Below are 22,102 nucleotides of genomic sequence, written 5' to 3' on the forward strand. Positions count from 1 at the left end.
TAGTGCTGATCCGTGAACAGGTGCAGTGACTGGTATATAACACTGCGTGCTGCTGTCACGCAGGTGCAGTAAACATGAACAGGTATGCAGTGACTGGTATTACAAATGTGCAGTTGTCCCACACATGTGCAGTGAAAAGGTAGTCAATGAATGTGCTGGGCCTTGCACAGTACAGCAATTAGCAAGGGCGAGCTGCCTGCGACTGACAGGGCTGTATGTGCAAGTAAAAATAAAAAATATCAGACTGCGCTATATTCCTTCAAACTAATTCGCGCGAACATCATAGGTTTGCGTTTGCACTGAACCGCGAACTTTATGCGAGTTCGACCCGCCCCTTATCCTACATCATTAGGCTCAACTTTGACCCTCTACATCACAGTCAGCAGACTAGGGAAAGCTTAGTTAGGCTCTTGTTAGGCTTGTTAGCTTGGTCTTTGCTGATACTTATTGCTAAAAAGCACCCTCAACAGCTCTTTTGAGAGCTAATGTTCTTTTGATGTGTGTTTTTTGTGTGTGTGTGGCCCACTGACACTTACATATACAGTAAGGAAAAATAGCAAAGTGTTGCGCCAATATGGTGAGCAGCTGAGTCTGATCAAGGATATCCCAATTCCTCAACAAATCATATAAAAATAAAAAATATCAGACTGCGCTATATTTCTTCAAACCTGGGTTGATTAATATTTCTTTAATTAAAGATTGTGGTAAAATGCACATTAAAACACAAGATAAAAATCTGCACTTAAAGGATACCACAGCTGAACAAAGATAAAGATCCAGTGTGTAGGGGGTTAAAATTACATACTGTGACCTCCTCCTGCCCCCTCCGTCTGCTGCCGTTCGTGGAAGTTTCATGCCGGTGTCCCAGCGACTTGCTCTTGACCCTTGACCTGGACATAAATCTTCGTCTCTTCACTTCTGGTGGCGCATAGCTAAGGGCTCAGAAGCACGCTGTCCCCTGCATCTACTCTGGGCTGCGTGTGCGCTCCATTACACCAAGTTTCACATGAATAATACAAAAATACACGTTGCCGCATATCTACGCGTACGGAATGCGGCAACGCGTATTTTTGTACACATTGCGGTCCGCAACAGCGCTAATTGCAGTAGGCAATGCGTCCAATAATACTCATGGCGGCCGCCCGACTGGTGAGTCGTCAAAAACGAAACTAAGTGATGGCGGGGGACCGGAGGATTCCAGAGTGGCTCCGAGGGCACAGGACTGCTGCAGGGGGCTGGTAATAGCCCCAGGTAAGTGAAACTCTTTACCCCCGTTCAGTTAAGGTTCCCTTTAAGTGCAGATTTTTATCTTGTGTTTTAATGTGCATTTTACCACAATCTTTAATTAAAGAAATATTAATCAACCCAGGTTTGAAGAAATATAGCGCAGTCTATATGAAAGTGTCAGTGGGCCACACACACACAAAAAAAAAACACACATCAAAAGAACATTAGCTCTCAAAAGAGCTGTTGAGGGTGCTTTTTAGCAATAAGTATCAGGAACGAGCAAGCTAACAAGCCTAGCAAGAGCCTAACTAAGCTTTCCTTAATCTGTGCAGCAACCTCTCTCCCTTCTCTAATTACTGCAGCCACACCGAGTGAGATAATGGCCAACGCAGCTGCCTTATATGGGGGGGGGGGGGGGGCTCCAGGAGGGCGTGTAGCCTGATTGGCTGCCCTGTGTCTGCTGACTGTGATGTAGAGGGTCAAAGTTGAGCCTAAAGATGTAGTATAGGGGGCGGGTCGAACTCGCATAAAGTTCGCAGTTCAGCGCAAACGCGAACCTATGATGTTCGCGCTAATCGGTTTGCGGTCGAACCATTCAGACCATCTCTAGCAGTAGCCATGCTTAATGCAGGACCACGCTAGAGCTGCTAGGACTTGAAAGTAATCAGCACAGAACTGAAAAAGAACACTATTTACTTCCACTATACTTACATACTGTCCTTGACTTGTAATACACATACTGTCTGTCCTTGTATTGTTTTTTTTGTGTTTGTTAAGCAACTGCCAAGACAAATTCCTTGTAAGGGCAAACTTACTTGGCGAAATAAATTGATTCTGATTCTGATCCTAGCATGTATGGGTGCTTTGCTATTAAAGTGAATCTGAACCGAAGATTAAAAACAAAGTTTTACTTACCTGGGGCTTCTACCAGCCCCCTGCAGCCGCTCTGTGCCTGCGCAATCACTCAAAGACCCTCTGGTCCCCCGGGCAGCTAATTTTCAAGTCAGAGCGACTGGCCAGTTGTTGGCCATTGAGCCTGTGCTGCCCTGGCCCACGCGTCCTTTATCATGCTCCCAACACCAGTATCATCCTGCGCATGCGCACTACACAATGTTCTAGTATTGTGCAAGTGAAGGATGCTTCCAGTGATGGGAGCATGAGAGGACGCGTACGATATAGCGCAAGCGCAGTGGCCATCGACTGGTCAGCCACTCTGAATTGAAACTTAGCCGCAGTAGAAGACTGGATGATTCTTGAGTGATGCCGTGGGCACAGGGCGGCTGCGGGGGGCTGGCAGAAGCCCCAAGTAAGTGCATTTTTTTTAAATCTTCGGTTTAGGTTCACTTTAACTGCTAAAGTAGGTGGCCATTGACATATCTTTAAAAATACAATACAATAACATTTGTAAAACGCTTTTCTCCCATACAAAAAAAGCGTTTGCGTAAAATAAGTATTTTTTGCGCAACATTTCGCCATCGCCATAGATCCTCCTCCACCATGCCACTGTCTGGGTTTTTTGACACAAAAATTTGTTCCTGCAGAGATGCCCAATATCTCCAAAATATTTCCCATAGTCTGAACATTTCTTTGAAGTACTCAAAATCGATTTTCTTGAAAAACTACAAGGTCCTTTTCAACAAATGTCATTCTCCTTTACATACTTTTGATTGTAGCATGTATGGGAGCCTTGCTATTAACCACTAGTGTTGCTCATAATGGCCAATTTCGACTTCCAGTAACTTTGACTACATTTTGGGACCTGATCATAATCATAATTACGAGTAAAATCAAAATTCCGTTTTGCTTCCAATAATGAGTCGGTAATTAACTACTTGCCGACCACTCTGCGCCAATTGGCGTGAACGTGACGGCAGCCCCAGGACCACTCCACGCCGATTGACGTGAATGGCTGGGAATGGGGCTAGCAGGAGATTGTGCGCGCCGATGCGCACGCCTCTCCGCTTGGAAGGCGGAGCTCTGCTCCACCTTCAGTCGCCACTCGGAGACTGTTAGACGGCGAAACTGCCGTCTAATAACCCTGTACAACGCTGCGATCTAAGGTCACACGGCTGTGTCCTCTGTAGGCAGGGAAGTGATCGGCTGTGATCGGCTGTCATTTCACTCTAGTGGTAGCATGAGACGGAGTCTGAAGCCCACACAAGGGGCTCAGGTAGTGCAGCTCATCCAGGATGACACATCAATGTGAGCTGTGGCAAGAAGGTTCGCTGTGTCTGTCAGCGTAGTGTCCAGAGCATGGAGGCGCTACCAGGAGACAGGCCAGTACATCAGGAGACGTGAAGAAACCCGTAGGAGGGCAACAACCCAGCAGCAGGACTGCTACCTCCGCCTTTGTGCAAGGAGGAAGAGGAGGAGCACTGCCCGAGCCCTGCAAAATGACCTCCAGCAGGCCACAAATGTGAATGGGGTCAATTCATAAAGCATTCCCGCATGCGGTAATGCCCAAAACAGCAGACTTTACCGACCACTTAGCAAAATGTCAATTCATAAAAGTTGTTACCGCATGAAAAGCTGAAATTCCTGAGCAGTGAGGTAAATTACCGCCTTGTGCGGTGATTATCTCAACACATGTCACTAAATGTCAATTTATAAAGATTAGAGCAGGACTGGGACTGAGAATACCAAAGAGGTAATAAGGGTGCAGATAAGAGCAAAGTTCATGGAGACAGACCTCCCAGGCAGCAGCAGTGAGAGCAGAACAAAAAAGGCTTTCCAGAATACCCCAGGCTGTGTTTTTTAACCTCTTGGGTACCTGGTTTCATATGTTTTTTACATCAGAAAGCCTGCATGTGTAACATTTCTTGAAGTTGTTCTAAGCTGTGGCAATTAAATAGATTGTTTAGAAATACTAATATAAGAGTAAACAGAGGTGCCAGCAGGATAAAAGGTACTAAAAAGTTTAAAATTCCTCAGGAGGTGGTGGTGGACTCGCCTCCTTGAAGTAGACAAGATACTGTCAGCTTTTTAACAATAACAGGTTTATTTATATACTCCAGACAACCATGCAACGCGTTTCACAGGTATATTCCCGCTTCCTCAGGCAATAACAAATAGGAGTACATGCAGTACAGTCTCAAGGTCACGATAAGCGCATCTGATAAGCTGACAGTATCTTGTCTACTTCAAGGAGGCGAGTCCACCACCACCTCCTGAGGAATTTTAAACTTTTTAGTACCTTTTATCCTTCTGGCGCCTCTGTTCACTCTTATATTACCAATATCCTCCATCTTTTTTCCTGATCTACAGAGAGCGACTTTTAATCCTGACCTGAGTGAGGACAGGTCTAATCTCCTCACCTGCCTGTACAGTGGTTACCCAGGAGGTAACCCACTTTTGTGATTATATACACTATATACTTTTCAATTCCAACCTATTGTTTTCCTTACTACACTATATTGGGCTCTCGGTGTCCCTGCTTTTGTTTTTAGAAAGACTAATAGACAGATTCAGCGCAGATTCAGGGCAAACAGAGGCAGTTTAAAAAAACATGCACTTCTAAAGGGAAGTTATTATTATTATTATTATTATTTAGTATTTATATAGCGCCGACATATTACGCAGCGCTGTACAGTGTAAATATATGTATTGTCTTGTCACTAACTGTCCCTCAAAGGAGCTCACAATCTAATCCCTACCATTGCCATATGTCTATATTATGTAGTGTAAGTACTGTAGTCTAGGGCCAATTTTAGGGGGAGCCAATTAACTTATCCGCATGTTTTTGGAATGTGGGAGGAAACCGGAGTGCCCGGAGGAAACCCACGCAGACACGGAGAGAACATACAAACTCTTTGCAGATAGTGCCCTGGCTGGGATTCGAACCAGGGACCCAGTGCTGCAAGGCGAGAGAGCTAACCACTGCGCCACCGTGTTGGGGACGCCTCTTTTATTGTAACTGTGTCTCTGCACGGAGAACAGCCAAATGTAATAACTCAGGCAGCTTCTCGTGTTACCGCCAGCTTAGTTCGGGAAATCCCCAAAATTCTATCGCAACTGTAAACATTTTTATGAATTATCCCACAAAAGTCTAAAATACCGAAAGCGGTATTTTCCTGACAAGATTTCTTCCCCGCACAGCCTTTTATGCATTGACCCCAATGTGTCTGCTCATATGGTCAGACTCCATGAGGGTGGTATGAGGGCTTGACATTCACAGGTGGGGGTTTTGCTTACAGCCCAACACTGTGCAGGATGTTTGGCATTTGCTAAAGAATACCAAGTTTGGCAAATTTGCCACTGATGAACGCAGGTGATGCCTCATGGGCTGTATACTCCTTATATCATTCCCCACCCCTATGAACTATATATCCCTTATACTGTCACCCATACCCTCCCCATGCCTATAGTCCCACTACCACCCCCCTCCCATGCTGACACTAATGTTTTGCTTTGGCAATGCTAAATGTATATGGTCCTGCCAATACAGTTTTTTTATATAGATTTGTAGACAGACCCTATTCAGTGTTCAGCAGGGTCTTGTTTACAGCGCCCTGCCCCCTCCACCCCCTCCCCAAATGCTGTGTATGTGTGCATGAAATAGAGGCGCTAGGAAGAAAAGGTGCAGGGTACAGCCGAATTCCTTATTTTACAATAAGTATAAAAATATCGGTTTACAAATACATTTCGTTTCAAATTATCAATTTGTTTAAAATTCATTTTTACCGATTGCTATTATTCCAGGGACACATAGTATATGTTTAATCGTGTTTATATTTGACATGTAGCAGAAACTATCAATAACATGTTATCGACCGTAAAAATACATGTAAAGTATAAATTAAAGGGCATAAAACATTAGTTGTAATCTTAATCATATATTTTCGTTTCAGAAGTCCAATATAACATCTTTCCATCAATCAAACGGTATTTTAGCGTTACTAACCCTATGGCCCCCCCTCCCCCCATGGTGGTGGCTAACCCTAAGAGCCCTCCTTGTGGTTCCCAACCCCAAGACAAGTAGCATATATTTACCAACTCTAAACAAAGTAAATGGGAGACCAAGTCTAAAACCTGTATTACCCTTGAAAATCCAGCAGGTGGCAGTGTCATACCACTATATTGCTACCAGACTGTTAAAGTGGACCCAAATTAAAAATACAAGATTTCAGAAATAAAATCTATTTACTAAATTATAATAATAAATAGCAGCCTTTTTCCAGCTGCATGATGACAAATATAAAATATTTTACATTTATTGGAGGAACCCCTCCCTTCCTTTCAAATTGCCGGAATTTTTCCGGCAAACTGGTGGAGTAGGTGGTGTCTGGCAATGGAGGAATTGCTAATGGCCGCCCTCAGTATAACCCTAGTTATGGAAAGAGAAGGGTGAAAAGCATGCACTGAAATGATCATAGGTTTATTTATCTTTGTATGTGTCAGAGTGGTGCAACTAAATATTTTTAATTAAAAAGAAATGTTTGGTTTGGGTCCGCTTTAAACACAGTGTCTTGCTCATACAGAAGGCAATCCTGAATCAAGATCAGAGAAAAACGAGTTAGATACTCACCTATGGAAAGGAAGTCTCTGGACCCCACAGAGCCTTCCCAGGCCTCTCTCTGTCCCCTCATTCCACCACTGTCCCCAGTTCAAATTTCACACCTGTAGGATTCCTCAGAAGGCTTTGGAAGCATTCGTTTCCCCACATCAGGGTATTTACATCCCTTGCCAAGGCTTTCTTTGTTGCCCCCTTTACCCCAACCCCATCTGAAGCCTCTGCAATCTCTGAGCTGGGGAGCCCTTAGTAGATGTGGGCCCTGGGTGATTGCCCAGCCATGTTAACAGGCTGATTGAGTGCCTTTTTATTAATCAGTAAATTAAGACCATGTTTATCATCTATAGATTTATTGATATAAAAAACAGTCGAAATACAAAAAGTGATAACATCATATCACATAAAATACAGGATGAGTATATAACCCAGACTTGGGCTGCTGCGGTGTTTGGACAAATGTTTGCTAAGAGTTTGGTGGGTGGTGGATGTATGTATTTTACTTGTGTGCCGCTACTTTGTATTTACACCCTGATGAAGCCTGGTTTAGGCGAAACATGTTGTTTCTTAAACAGTCCTTTTGTAAATACACTATATTTAGTATACTTTTATCCCAAGTGGCTATTTAGCCATAAATTAGTTATTTCGTTATTCTGGACACAGAGTAATATTGTTATGGTGAATTGACATTTGGGATGGATTGACATTTATAAACCGACTCATATAGAGTAGATAGATGGGATTTTGTGCATTAGGAGGGTAACTTTCTACATACCTCCCCTCTGTCCTATATATGTTTGCTACATCCAGCCTTATTTAATACACTCTACAATATTTTGAGCCTCGGGCAATTTTGTATTTATATGCCCTCACATATTTGTTTTTTAGATTTTTTTTTTGCCAATAAAAAATATTTCAATCTTGTGTCTATAGGACTTAGTCCCCTTTCAGGGATATGTACTGTATACTTATTAACTACCCTAAAATCCCTTTGGATCTTGCTGTAGCTATCAGAATTTGCCTTATTCGATTTCAAGTTTAGTTGGGTTATAAATGCATAGAATATATAATACTTTTTATAGCATACTCAGTATATGTATAAATCATTAATATTATACTTTACAATAGATTTGATTCAAATGTACTTTAGAATCAGAATCGTTTTATCGACCAAGCATGACAGGATTGTGCCTGGAATTGGTTTTGACACACGTGTGGCTCAGATCAGAGTAGAGTAAAAGATTAATGAGAGTAAGTAATAAAAGTACAGTAAAAACAGCAAACAGTAAAATAAAGTACAGTAAAAACAAAAGCAAACAACAATAAGGTACATAATAGCAGTGTTTCACTACACTGTCCATCAATCAATAAGCGCAGATGTTTTTTGGCTACGGCTTTAAGATGGGGGAGGGGGGAATCTGGAGGGGAGGGCATAGAGAGTTCAAGAGGTTGACAGCAGAGGGGGAAAAAAGAGTTCCTGTGCCTTGAGGTCTTGGTGGAGATGGCTCGAAACCTACGGCCTGATAGGAGTTTAAGTAGCGGTGGACTGGTGGCCTACATTTAAAAATACATCAAATTTACAGTATAATATTTAATGAATACAGAAGCTATCATTACTGCAGTGCTCTTAGGTCTGGAGCAGTACTGTGCTGAGTATGCCAGTATTAGAGGAACAGCCCAATCCTTAACATCCAATAATTTCCATCATCCTTTATTAACATGTATTGCGCTTCCGTTTGCCTCTAGCTATTAGTGGAAGACATCAGAGGATTTATAGCCCCAGGTAATGGGAGAGAAGGGCGTGAAGAATGCCTAATGCAGAAAGGCCAATCATAAACCACAGAACTCCAGCATTGAGATACATCGGGGCCAACCTGGGAAGACAACAAGCAAATAAGTGATCAGCAGAACTCAAGTCAAATAAAATAACACTGAGGGTCGGTTCACATTTGAAGTGTAAATTGCAATTGCGATTTTGCGGCTCAAAATTTTGTGTTTTTACCACAATTTGTGATTGTGACTCCCGTTCAATAAAATGAGACTCACAACCGCCAAAGCGCTGCATGCATCACATTTGCGATTGATTAATATCGCAAACGCTGCAGTGTGAATGTATTTATAGGGATATATTAGCAGCAGTGCTTTGCTGATCGCCGGCAATCAGCAAAACGCTTCCAAAGCACCCAGTGTGAACCAACCCTTATTTAGGGCTGCGGCTGACTAGAAATTGCAAAAGGCAGTCACAATCGCTAAGGCCTCGTTCACACTGCAGCATTTTACTAGCGATTTCAGCAGCTTTTTCAACTGCTATTGCCTTTTAATGTGTATGGCAGTGTATACACTTAGGGCTGGTTCACAACACAGCGCTTTTGCTTATGACCGCCGATCAGCAAAGCGCTGAAAAGTGCCCCAGTGTGAACCAGCCCTTTTTGTAGAAATTTTAGCACCATTTTCTGGTGATTGTAATGTGCTTTTGAATTTAATGCTAGCGATTTTTACCGCGATTTTGCAGCGATCCTGTCTTTTCCATTGAAACGCAATCGTTCCAAAAAGGATGCAGGACCTTGGATTGTGATTTGGGGTAATTGCAATCCTTCCTGTGCAATCACCTCCATAGACTTATATTAGCCTAGGGCTTTTGGAATAGCCAGCAAAATCCAAAGTGAGGCTGAAATAGCTCCTGGGGGTCCCAGCCCTAAATTAGACTCAGAGCCGTGGACCCCGGTGTGCAATTTGCACAGAACCCCTGAGAACTGCATGGACAACTCATGTATAATATGGAGCTCAGCTGTCAGCCGCACATAGGGTCGCAGTGTCGCGAGCACAGACAGGACCTTTATGCGAGGAGGAGGCGCGTCAGCCGATGGGCGGTCGGCTGACGTCAGAGGAAACAGACGCCGCTCCTCATTGGCTGATAGGAGTGGGTGTGGCAGTAGGGTCTCCTCCGCTCCTAAAGCCTTCCTCAATCACTCGCAACTTGTCTACTGTTGCGAATACTTCGTGTTAGCGCTCAGACCTTAGATAGTTCCGGTGTGCTTTGATCTGGGAGGAAACCAGGGATTTCACACAAGATAGGAATTGTTTGATACCTATGTTATCACTTGCTTGTTTATGATTATCTGTGTATGACTCTGGCTCGCTTCTGACCTCTCTCTTGCCTATTGATTCTGTGCCTCTGCCCATCTGATCCTGCTGCTGACTTTGCCTGTTTACCTACCTTCTCTTGCCTTCCGTTTTTGTACTGTATCTGCCATTCTGTTGCCGACCTTGCTAGTCTGACTACTCTTCCCCCACCAGAGAGCCCTGGCCTCTGGTGAGGAATCCTGAACTGATAGTTCCCATGAGCTCCTCTGGTGAGGTATTGCCAAAACCTATCAGTTACTACTGTTGCACCAAGCACTACACTGTCATTTTCTATCTCCTGTTGTTTGTTATACTTGCATTATTGGTGATTCTGCAGATCACCACATAATCAGGTATAGTGTCTGGATTATTGGTGATACTGCAGATCACCCAATAACCAGACATCAGTTATTGCTGACACCAATCGTTACAGAGGGCTTTCCTTTTAGTCACCTATACTTTCCTAGTGGTTCTGGGTCATCCCAAGCTGCTTGGGTATTCTGTTGTCCTGGTCCAAGTCCCATCCCATAGCGTTATATCAATGCCTGCCATGCACTGAGGAGGACCAATAGTCCAAAACAGGCTGTCTGCATGTTTGGTAGATGTGGCTCTGTAAATGTTATAAGCTATAGGCTTGCTATACACCAACGGTTCTGGATGTAAGTCTGGCTTCAGGGGCATAAAGAGATCATTTGAATATTCAGCAGTGAAGCATTGTAGGAAACCCTGAGCTGCGTGGGGGTGTGTCCCCTACTAGAGTGTTCTGTACTTGACTCCCTCAACGTGGTGGTCTATTACGGAATACTCTGAGTCTGAGCTCAAACTGTTCTTGGAAGCCAACATCCTCCCTTTTGAGGCATCTGTTTTGAATGCAAATTGTGTAATTTGCCTATAATTAAGCACATCGATTGCTGGTCATTCAGATGTAGCCTGCCTTGTGAAGCACTGCCACCTCCTCCTGCTGTATAGAATGTATATTTACATATGGCTAGCTGCATCGGTGTGTTATTTCAGATTTCAGTTTGCATTCTGTTTAATATGAGTTTAGGGTTTAGTGCATAGTTTGCATCTGTTTTGAGTACAAGGTGTGTATTTAGCCTCTAGGGGGCTCTGCACGCCTCTGTTGGTACTCATTTCAGGTGCAGCCTGATTAGGAGCGCTGCCAATTTCCACCTATTCCCCCAAAAATGTGTAAAGCATTTTATGTCCAGCTGCCCCCAGGTTCACACACACTGTTTTTTTGTTGATTAGAGGTTAGGGACTCTTCCATGAGGCTCCCTCAAGGCGGTGGAAGAGTCTAGTATGGAACACGCTGCGTGCAAACTGTAATTGGAAGCCAACATCCTCCATTTTGTTGCATCTGTTTTGAATGCAAGTTGTGTAACTTGCGGCTCTGCACATCCATGCAGTTGATCATTCAGATGAAGCCTGCCTTGTCAAGCCCCTTCCTTCTGCTGTAATAAAAGAAGGATGCTCAGAGCTGTCAGGTCCTGACTGATCCACACTGTGTTGCAGCAGGTGATGCTGCGTAATTCTGCAATGTCACATCAATGAAGTACAAATCAATGAGGGAGCTCGCAGCTCATGTACAGCTCAGCTATGAAGGGACAAATAACAGGAAGTCGGTGCCTTCAGTGATAACCATTCAGGAAAAAACAACTCTGACCGACAATAATATTTCCTTTGTCTGCTCCAACTGAACGCAAAACTGAAGCTGTTCAGCTCTAAAGGCATATGCGTTGCTTAAAACCTCCTTAGCGTTCTGGACGAGCTGAGCTTGTCCAGTAACGCCGCAGGGCACCGCTCAGGCCCTGGTGGGCCGATTTGAATAATTTTAATTTTTGTTTCTGATTGCCACTGCTCGCTGCTGATCCGCTGCTACCAAAAGCGTAAAAGCCCCCCCCCCCCCCCCCCCGAGACCCCTGCGCAGCCTGGCCAATCAGTGCCAGGCAGCGCTGAGGGGTGGATCGGGACTCCGTCTCACGACGTCGATGACGTCATTCCGTTTGTCGCCATGGCGACGGGGGAAGCCCTGAAGGAAATCCCGTTCAGAACGGGATTTCCTGATGGGCATGATCACCGGCGGTGATCGGAAGGGTGGGTGGGATTCAGCAGGGAGGGGGGTATCATGTAGTTAGCGCTAGGCTAGCTACATGATTTAAAAAAAATTAGGTTAAAAAAAACACTCGCAGCTGTGTGGCTGCGGGAAATCAGAACGCCAGGGAGGTTAATGTTAACTAAAGTATTACTTTTGGCAAAGTATTTTTAAATACAGTATAAAGCCTTAGGTGAGTCTCCTGTTGCTATGCATAGGACACTAAATTTATGTTGAAGTGAAAAAAAAAACGCAAATGCTGTTTTTCAAATAATAAAAAAATAATTTTACATGAATTAAAATGTATACACGAGTAATTATTACACACAGGGCCAGATTTACCATAAGGCACTGTAGGCTCGTGCCTACAGGCGCCTGTTGGTGGAAAGGCGGCTGCCTCACTCCCCTCCCCAAGTGCCTCTCTCCGTCCTTCCCTATGCAGAATAGTAAATGAGAGGTTACTCACCCTGCTCTCGGTATTCCACTAATGAGACCTCCCTTCAGTCAGGGCACCTCTAGCTACTTAATACTGAGGGTACCTCTGGCTACCTAATACTAAGGAACACCTGTAGCTACCTATGATGGGCAAAGGACATAAGGGGGAAGTGACAGCAAGGCCAGCACACTTGCTGTGCAGTTCAGCATGGGTTTGTAGGTTCATGGAGGACCAAGTCTAGGGTTCCACTTCCAGGACATCTGTGCCTATAGGCTCCTGTGATGTAAATCCGGGCCTGGTTGCAGTCAGGAGAATGTAACTGGTTGAACCTGCAGTCTTTATTTCCAGGTGGGTTTGCCCACTTCTTTTAGGGTTGCCAGGTCGGCTGATGGAGAAAACCGGACAGGGGGTGGAGTTAGGGGCGGAGTCAGAAGCACACTTTTATGTAGAGTGTGGCTAAGCAATAGGCTTTTTAAAAAATGTTTTTTACAGTATTTATATCGCACTGACATCTTCTGCAGCACATTACAGAGTACATAGCCATGTCACTAACTGTCCTCACCAGTACATGCACATAAGAGACCACTTTTCACCAGTAAATGCACATAATAAGAGACCGCTTTTCACCAGTAAATGCACAAGCATTACACGTAGCAACGTCGGGAAGCGCTTTGACTGACAGCCAGGCAGCGAATCAGCGGTCGCGCAGCGCTGGCGGACGGGTGGCGGGCCTGTTACCCAAAACGGGCTACACTGACTTCATAATCAAACTGTATTTCAATTGCTGTAATCGTGTTGAGAGACAGCAGTAACATAAGGTTTGACAAGCATGATGTGTGACAGCGTGCTGCTTCTATACAACACCCCCCGAGCTTTGTGTCCCCATCTCTCACTATCTTCCTACCTGGGTTAGTGCTGGCCCCTGTATCAGATCCGAAGTTGAACGCCATACTGCTGGTGACGAGTCCTGCACAGTTTTGCCAAATTACAAACTGCAGGAAAACCCCGCTCCCACCATCAGGAGACAGCCTCACTACAGACACTGCGCATGCGCACACAAGTTAGCGCGGCATGTCGTACATCACCATGTCGCAACTTCGGAGCCGTACAGGCCGCCATGTTGGAGGCGGATCTCAGTATTGTGATGTGATGACAAACAGGGGCGGTGCCATATCCACAGTAGTGCTTCCCGAATCCCTATTGCTAATCGGGCAGAATGATCTCTGTGACTCTGATACGGCTGATGAATGGATGTTTCGGAGTTACTGGCGGCAAGTGGCAAAAGGCATAAAACCGGACATCTTAATTGTCCGGTTTAACATGCCTTTTTGGACAGGACACAGTGGCCATAAACCGGACTGTCCGGTCTAAAACCGGACACCTGGCAACCCTAACTTCTTTATAGATGTCAGCCATTTTTGGATGCTTTTTCCACACCCACACACCTACATGTTTGGGGCGCCGCCTCCCTCCCAGTGATGCTAAATATATACTGGCTGGGGTATTGTGACTACTTCTACTGCCATTCACGTAAAAAGGGTGCCATGGTAATTTGGCGCCGGGGAAAGTCGCAAGTGGAATGTTGGTAAAATTACTAGTCAGTTGCTAAATCCAATGGTACAATATTGGTAATTTTTACAGATATTTTACTAACAGCTAATTTAATCCTGTTTCTATGTAACCATAACCAACCCCTCACTGCATAATCTGCCAATATCTGTGCCGCCATCGCTGGTACTGCTACCGCCCCTAATGTCTGGCACTCAAATGACTTTGTCGGTGATATCTATTGCCAGGCACAGCATTTGCCTAGAGCCCCCCCCCCCCCCAAAAAAAAACAGACAACCCTCAACCAAAAAGCAGCATTAGGGGTTCTTCTTTGTTGCAGCCACATTTCCCTATTGAGCCCCTGAGCTGGCTGTGGACCCTCCCAATCACCTCCCAGCTTAATTGTACTCCCAGGGGCCCCTGCTGAGTCTTAGGCAGTGTAGTGTATCAGCTGCTCGCCAGCACATATGAAACCACACTCTGCCAAAGTCTCTGCAGAGGCCCGGGGAGCAACAGTGAAGATGGGGTGAAATACTTTGGGGGGCCCCATGCTCTGGGGCCCTGGGGTAACTGCCCCCTTTGCCTCTATGGTAGCACCGGCCCTGCAGTCTATACAGCGCCTACTTTACCGGACTGCCGCTCGTGCCCAAATTGCCTGCTTCACTTCTGCTGACCTAAACAACATTTTTGGGGGGGAATGTATTTTATCTGGCAGGTCCTGGCAGGACTATCAGGTGGAGCCAAGTCAAGATTGCTGTTGGATTAATTTTTAATATCAAACAGTGGCAGTGTCTAGATCAGTAGACATTGATATTTGGGACATGCTGATCTTATCTATCATTAAATCAAACAGCCAGCTTAAAGAGAACCCGAGGTGAGTTTGAAGAATGTTATCTGCATACAGAGGGTGGATCTGCCTATACAGCCCAGCCTCTGTTGGTATTCCAAACCCCCCTAAGGTCCCCCTGCACTCTGCAATCCCTCATAAATCACAGCCTCGCTGTCACACACAGCGTGTTGCAGTGGGCTGTGTTTTTCTCTATAGTGTCAGTCTACTGCTCTCCCCACCTCCTGCAGAACTCCGGTCCCCGCCTGCCTCCCTTCCCTCTCCGCTGATTAGAGGGAAGGGAGGGGGGCAGGGACCGGAGCTCTGCAGGAGGCGGGGGAGCAGCCGAGACTGACACTACAGATGTAAACACAGCACGCACAGCGCGGCTGTGATCTATGTCTGATTGCAGAGTGCAGGGGGACATTAGGGGGGTTTGGCATAGCAACAGAGGCTGGGCTGTATAGGCAGATCCAGCCTCTGTATGTAGATAACATTCTTCAAACACACCTTGGGTTCTCTTTAAACTGTTTTTAAACTGTTTTTAAACAGGCGAAGTTAGGAAGGTTTCTCAGACAGTGCAGTGGGTGAGAGAAATTGCTGTTGCTGAGGTAGCCAATACATCTGCTGTATCGATACAGAAAAGCGAAGTTATAATAGCATGAATATATTATTTACGATAGATTATTTTAGGTTAACTGACATGATGTAATGTAAATAAGTCTATAAAATAAATGTATTAGACCTGAAACAGTGGATCAATGCCCAGCACTGGAAGGGTAAAGCACAGAACAGCTTCACAGGACACCTGGCAGCAGGGACGAGGAGCACTTCAAAAATCATGTCTAGCCTGCCCTGCACACGCTGCGTAGAAATGCTAATATGCACTTCTTAATCTGGATTTGCACTTTTCTTAATTGTACTGCAATTCTTGATAAAATCGAGAAGTTAGGAATGTTCTTATCATGCAGAACAGTCCCCCTGCTGGTTAGAACTTAGAACTGTTTAAGAAGAAAAAACTGTTGGCAATGCTTTCATAAATCTGGCCCTGTGACTCTGGTCTGACTCCACTGGCTGCCTGATTGCTGCAGGTGTATGACTCAAAAACAACTAAAGCCAAAAGCGTGACAGCCAGGCAACTGGCATTGTTTATAAAGGAATGAAGATGACAGCCTCTGTATTTCTCTCACTTCAGGTTCCCTTTAAAGGAAACATCCGAGGCAGAAAACAAATGAGATTCACTTACCCAAGGCTCCAGCCCCTGGCAGCCGAAATTTTCCTCAACGCTGCTCCGGAGTCCCAGGATCCCCTCCATTTCAGATCGCCAGGTCGGCTTCTACTGTGCCTGCACGAGTGCCGCTGTCAATCACTCTCAAGTGGTCTGGAGTGTTGCGCGCAGACACAGTAGTTCTGCGCCTGCACAGAACACTACAGACCATGACAGCGTCGCTTGCGCAAGTGCAGTAGATGCCGACCTGGCGAGTTCGGCATCTGAAATGGAGGGGATCCTGGGACTCCGGAGCTGCGGCGAGAGAAATATCGGCTGCCAGGAGCTGGAGGAAGCCCCGGGTAAGTGAATCTCATTTGTTTTCCGCCTCAGATGCTTCCTTTAAAGGGAACCTGAAGTGAGAGAAATACAGAGCCTGTCATCTTCATTCCTTTATAAACAATGCCAGTTGCCTGGCTGTCACGCTTTTGGCTTTAGTTGTTTTTGAGTCATACACCTGCAGCAATCAGGCAGCCAGTGGAGGGGATACCGGGACTCCGGAGATGTGACGAGGTACATATTGGCTGCCAGGGGCTTTTTTTCTACCTCAGATGTTTCCTTTAAGTGAAAGGGATAGGTCAGCTACCACTACTGGGTCGCTTTAGTCACGTGAACTCTTTGTGACCAGCACTTCCGCTACAGCTCAGTAGAGTATTATCTTTCTATTCCTACTCAATGTGTAAAATAAAAAAGCATTTGCCCTTCCCACACTCTAACCAGCTTTTATAAAACAGTAAAACAAAAGATCAGTGGGAGAAGCTTCATTATTGGTACAGGTTGATGAGAATTGTGTATGTGTTTTAGAAACAGCAGAAGAAGAATGTGGGCTGGGTCAGGCGATCTGCTCTTTGTTGGAAAGGCAACTCCTACTCTCCAGGCAGCGGGGAGCTACAGGACCCAGCCAACCAGGTACTAGTAATATATGAGTTGCAAAAAGTATGGATTTCAAACACAGAAAACCTTCTGCATTGCTAATTAATGCAGAATTACTATCATATGCCTACAAAAAAATGAAAAGCTAAATTACAGCTTCAACTCCAGAATCAGAGAATGCATATATATTTGGTATATAATGGTATACATTTATATAAAACACCTAAGTTAAAAAGTTTGAATAAAGTGCACAAGAAGACAAGAAAGGCTATTTGAGTGATTGTTTTTACTATGCAGAGTCAGAGCAGAATCATCCACCAGGCAACCTAGGCAGGTGCCTGGGGCCTATTGGGTGTCAAGGGGCCCACGCCACGTGCCACCTTCTCTTACCTCTCCCCACTTCAGCTTACCAAAAAGAAACAAAGGGGCCCCCAAATCTACTTCTTTGCCTAGGCTAGGGCCCCTTTACATCTTAATCCATCTCAGTGCAGAGTCCGCTGTGTTTTACCTGGCCTGTGATGAGGCGCTGTAACCCTTGAAGTAGCGAAAGCGGGCAAACAGATACAGAAGCCCGCAGGCTGCAGCCATTTCTGAAAACAGGAACAATTCAGAAAGTATAAGGTCAGTTCATTATTATTTATTATTTGGATAGCGCCAACATCTTCTGTAGCGCTGTACATAGTACAAAACAGACAACATTACACAATAAATTATCATAACATAATAGACAAGACAAGACAAATAACATTTATATTGCGCTTTTCTCCTTGCGGACTCAAAGCGCCAGAGCAGAGCAGCAGCCACTAGGGCGCGCTCTATTGGCAGTAGCAGTGTAAGGGAGACTTGCCAAAGGTCTCCTACTGAATTAGTGCTGGCTTACTGAACAGGCAGAGCCGAGATTCGAACCCTGGTCTCCTTTGTCAGAGGCAGAGCCCTTAACCATTACACCATCAGCCAACTGCTGATAAATACAGAGACGAGTGAATGGGCCTGATGCAGAAACTGGCGGTGGTACAGCCGTGTACAGACAGCACACAGCAGTATTACACTTACTTCTGCAGCAAGTAACGCGAGTTACACTATAAGCGGGACCCGCGATACTCGAGTAGCACAACCGTTGTGACGGTAACGCCTATGGAGTTCCACAGGGTTCTGTACTATCACCATTACTCTTTGCAGTCTACATGCTCCCACTGGGCAAAACAATCCAGAACTATGGTTTAGGATACCATTGTTATACAGATGACACACAACTGTATCTGTCCTTCAAGCCTGGCACCCAAGACCCATCAGCATCCATAAATGCGTGTCTAGTGGATTTACAAAATTGGATGAACACCAGCTGGCTGAGGCTGAACTCTGACAAAACAGAGGTGTTGGTGGTAGGTGGTCCACACATGATGGATAAAGTTCAAAACGCTCACCACCTCAAACCAGCAATTGGGGGAGATACTGTACAGTATAAAGACTCTGTGCGAAACCTTGGGGTGATCCTGGATGGAAATCTAAAACTCAGACAGCAGGTATCAGCTGTCGTCAAGTCTTCCTTCTTCCATCTAAGAAATATAGCGAAAATAAAACACCTTATCCCAGCTGAAGACCTACCTGCCCTGGTTCACGCATTTGTATCCTCCCGCCTAGACTACTGCAACGCCCTGTTAATCGGATCTACAGATAAGGTTCTGCGCCCCTTACAGCTAGTACAGAATGCTGCAGCCAGACTCCTAGCCAATGCCCCCCGCAGCTCACACATCACCCCAGTACTGCAAACTCTTCACTGGTTGCCAGTAAAATGGAGAATCAATTTTAAGATCTGCCTGCTGACATTCAAGGCTCTACACCACATGGGACCCAAATACATAGCGGATCTATTGGAACTTTATGCCCCTCCACGCACCCTCCGCTCTGCCAACAAGATGAAGCTGGTTATTCCCAGGATACACTTAACATTTGGTGCTCGGGCCTTTTCCTATGCAGCCCCTACTCTATGGAACTCACTTCCACAATCAGTACGAGAGGCTCCTTCTCTGGACAGCTTTAAAAAAAGGCTAAAAACTCACCTCTTTTCCCTAGCCTTTGAGACTGCATAATGCAGGGTCACAGCGCTTTGAGTCCCCAGGGAGAAAAGCGCTATATAAATATTATTGTTATTATTGTTATTGTTACCTCAGTACAGCATGTCGCGCAAATAGTGTACCTCGTGTTACTTGCTACAAAGTAAGTGTAATATTGCCGTGAGCTGTCTGTGCACTACAGTGTCACCACAAGTTACAGTTGGTTGCAAAAGTATTCGGCCCCCTTGACGTTTTCCACATTTTGTCACATTACTGCCACAAACATGAATCAATTTTACTGGAATTCCACATGAAAGACCAACACAAAGTGGTGTACACGTGAGAAGTGGAACGAAAATCATACATGATTCCAAACATTTTTTACAAATCAATAACTGCAAAGTGGGGTGTGCATAATTATTCAGCCCCCTTTGATCTGAGTGCAGTCAGTTGCCTATAGACATTGCCTGATGAGTGCTAATGACTAAATAGAGTGCACCTGTGTGTAATCTAATGTCAGTACAAATACAGCTGCTAGTGTGAGGGCCTCAGAGGTTGTCTAAGAGAATATTGGAAGCAACAACACCATGAAGTCCAAAGAACACACAAGACAGGTCAGGGATCAAGTTATTGAGAAATTTAAAGCAGGCTTAGGCTACAAAAAGATTTCCAAAGCCTTGAACATCTCACGGAGCACTGTTCTAGCGATCATTCAGAAATGGAAGGAGTATGGCACAACTGTAAACCTACCAAGACAAGGCCATCCACCTAAACTCACAGGCCGAACAAGGAGAGCGCTGATCAGAAATGCAGTCAAGAGGCCCATGGTGACTCTGGACGAGCTGCAGAGATCTACAGCTCAGGTGGGAGACTCTGTCCATGGGACAACTATTAGTCATGCACTGTACAAAGTTGGCCTTTATGGAAGGGTGGCAAGAAGAAAGGCATTGTTAACAGAAAGCATAAGAAGTCCCGTTTAGAGTTTGCCACAAGCCATGTGGGGGACACAGCAACCATGTGGAAGAAGGTGCTTTGGTCAGATGAGACCAAAATGGAACTTTTTGGCCAAAATGCAAAACGCTATGTGTGGCGGAAAAGTAACACTGCACATCACTCTGAACACACCATCCCCACTGTCAAATATGGTGGTGGCAGCATCATGCTCGGAGGTGGCATCTCTTCAGCAGGGACAGGGAAGCTGGTCAGAGTTGATGGGAAGATGGATGGAGCCAAATACAGGGTAAACTTGGAATAAAACCTCTTGGAGACTGCAAAAGACTTGAGACTGGAGTGGAGGTTCACCTTCCAGCAGGACAATGACCCTAAACATAAAGCCAGGGCAACAATGGAATGGTTTAAAACAAAACATATCTATGTGTTAGCAAAGAAATGAACAGCGCTACTTAAAAACAGATGAGTGCTTACCTGCAAAAAAGTGCACACCCCACTCATGGGATTCAAATACACAATGAGCACACACATGACCTGTCTACCACTTGGAGGATGTTAGTTTCACTAACAATTTGCAATTTGTTAGGTACTTGTCCCTCCCACTTAGAGTTGAGCTGAAATTTTCGTAATTTCGCATTACTATAATTACGCATGCGAAATTTGCGATTACGATGCGAAATTAGCGTAGCGAAATTGCCATTAAAATCGTAATTGAAAATACCGTAAGCGTAATTTTCAACGCGAAATTTCGCGTTTCGTTCATGCCGTAATTTCGCATTAAACGCTACCGTAATTTCGCGTTAAACCGTAACGCTCCGTATAATATAAAAAAGCCGCCGACTTTAAGGGTTAATAGCAAAGCCCCCTTAAATGCTAAGAGCCTCAAATTTGGAGAATATATTAAGGAGATCCGGAGGAATAAGAGGAAAAAAATTTTTTTCAAAAAGACCTTATAGTTTTTGAGAAAATCGATGTTAAAGTTTCAAAGTAAAAATGTATACATTTAAAAACCCGCCGATTTTAACGGTTAATAGCAAAGCCTGCTTAAAGTTTAGGAACACCAAATTCCTAGGGTATATTAAGGGGATCAGTGGGAATAAGAGGAAATTTTTTTTTTTCAAAAACACCTTATAGTTTTTGAGAAAATCGATTTTTAAGTTTCAAGGGCAAAAATGTCTTTTAAATGCGGAAAATGTCAGTTTTTTTTGCACAGGTAACAATAGTGTATTATTTTCATAGATTCCCCCAAGTGGGAAGAGTTTTACTTACTTCGTTCTGAGTGTGGGAAATATAAAAAAAAAACGACGTGGGGTCCCCCCTCCCAGACCTCTTTAACCCCTTGTCCCCCATGCAGGCTGGGATAGCCAGAATGCGGAGCACCGGCCGCGTGGGGCTCCGCACCCTGACTATACCAGCCCGCATGGTCCATGGATTGGGGGGTCTCGGAAGGGGAGGGGCAGCCAAGCTTTCCCCTCCCCCTCCGAGCCCTTGTCCAATCCAAGGACAAGGGGCTCTTCTCCACCTCCGATGGGCGGTGGAGGTGGAGGCCGCGATTTCCTGGGTGGGGGGTTCATGGTGGAATCTGGGAGTCCCCTTTAAAAAGGGGTCCCCCAGATGCCCACCCCCCTCCCAGGAGAAATGAGTATAGAGGTACTTGTAGTACCCCTTACCCATTTCCTTTAAGAGTTAAAAGTAAATAAACACACAAACACATAGAAAAAGTATTTTAATTGAACAAAAAACATAACCACGAAAAAAGTCCTTTAATATTCTTAATTAACCATTAATACTTACCTGTCCCTTTAAATAAATGATCCCACGCAATATCCTCGGAAATGTTCTATCAGTTACAATGTAATGTATGTAACTGTAGTTATTACAATATAACAACTTTGTTACATTGTAACTACGCCGCACCCGACGTCACTCACCGCCGCCGCCGCCTCCGCGTCTGCGCTGCAGGACCCGACAGAGCTCTGAGCTATAGCTCAGAGCTCTCGAAAGCATCTTTGTATTTGGGCTCCAAGGAGCCCCATTGGTCCTTAGCAGACCAATGGGGTTCCTTCTGATTTGAAGGAACCCCATTGGTCTGCTAAGGACCAATGGGGCTCCTTGGAGCCCAAATACAAAGATGCTTCTCAGAGCTCTGAGCTATATAGCTCAGAGCTCTGTCGGGTCCGTGCAGGACGCTAAGTC

General features: G+C 45.0%; 1 protein-coding gene across 1 annotated transcript in view; it reads right to left on the reverse strand.

Moving 5' to 3' along the window:
• Positions 1 to 7,069: 7,069 nt before the first annotated feature.
• LOC137564330 (leukotriene C4 synthase-like) overlaps positions 7,070 to 22,102 on the reverse strand; it is a 73,253-nt gene continuing 58,220 nt past the window's right edge. The window contains exons 5-6 of the mRNA XM_068278085.1: positions 17,410 to 17,491; positions 7,070 to 8,607 (exon numbers count right to left, since the gene is read on the reverse strand). Of these exons, the coding sequence (XP_068134186.1) occupies positions 8,505 to 8,607; positions 17,410 to 17,491 (185 nt within the window). The 3' untranslated portion in view covers positions 7,070 to 8,504. The remainder of the gene's footprint in view (positions 8,608 to 17,409; positions 17,492 to 22,102) is intronic.

Source organism: Hyperolius riggenbachi, chromosome 3, assembly GCF_040937935.1.
Source record: "Hyperolius riggenbachi isolate aHypRig1 chromosome 3, aHypRig1.pri, whole genome shotgun sequence".
NCBI lineage: Eukaryota > Metazoa > Chordata > Amphibia > Anura > Hyperoliidae > Hyperolius > Hyperolius riggenbachi.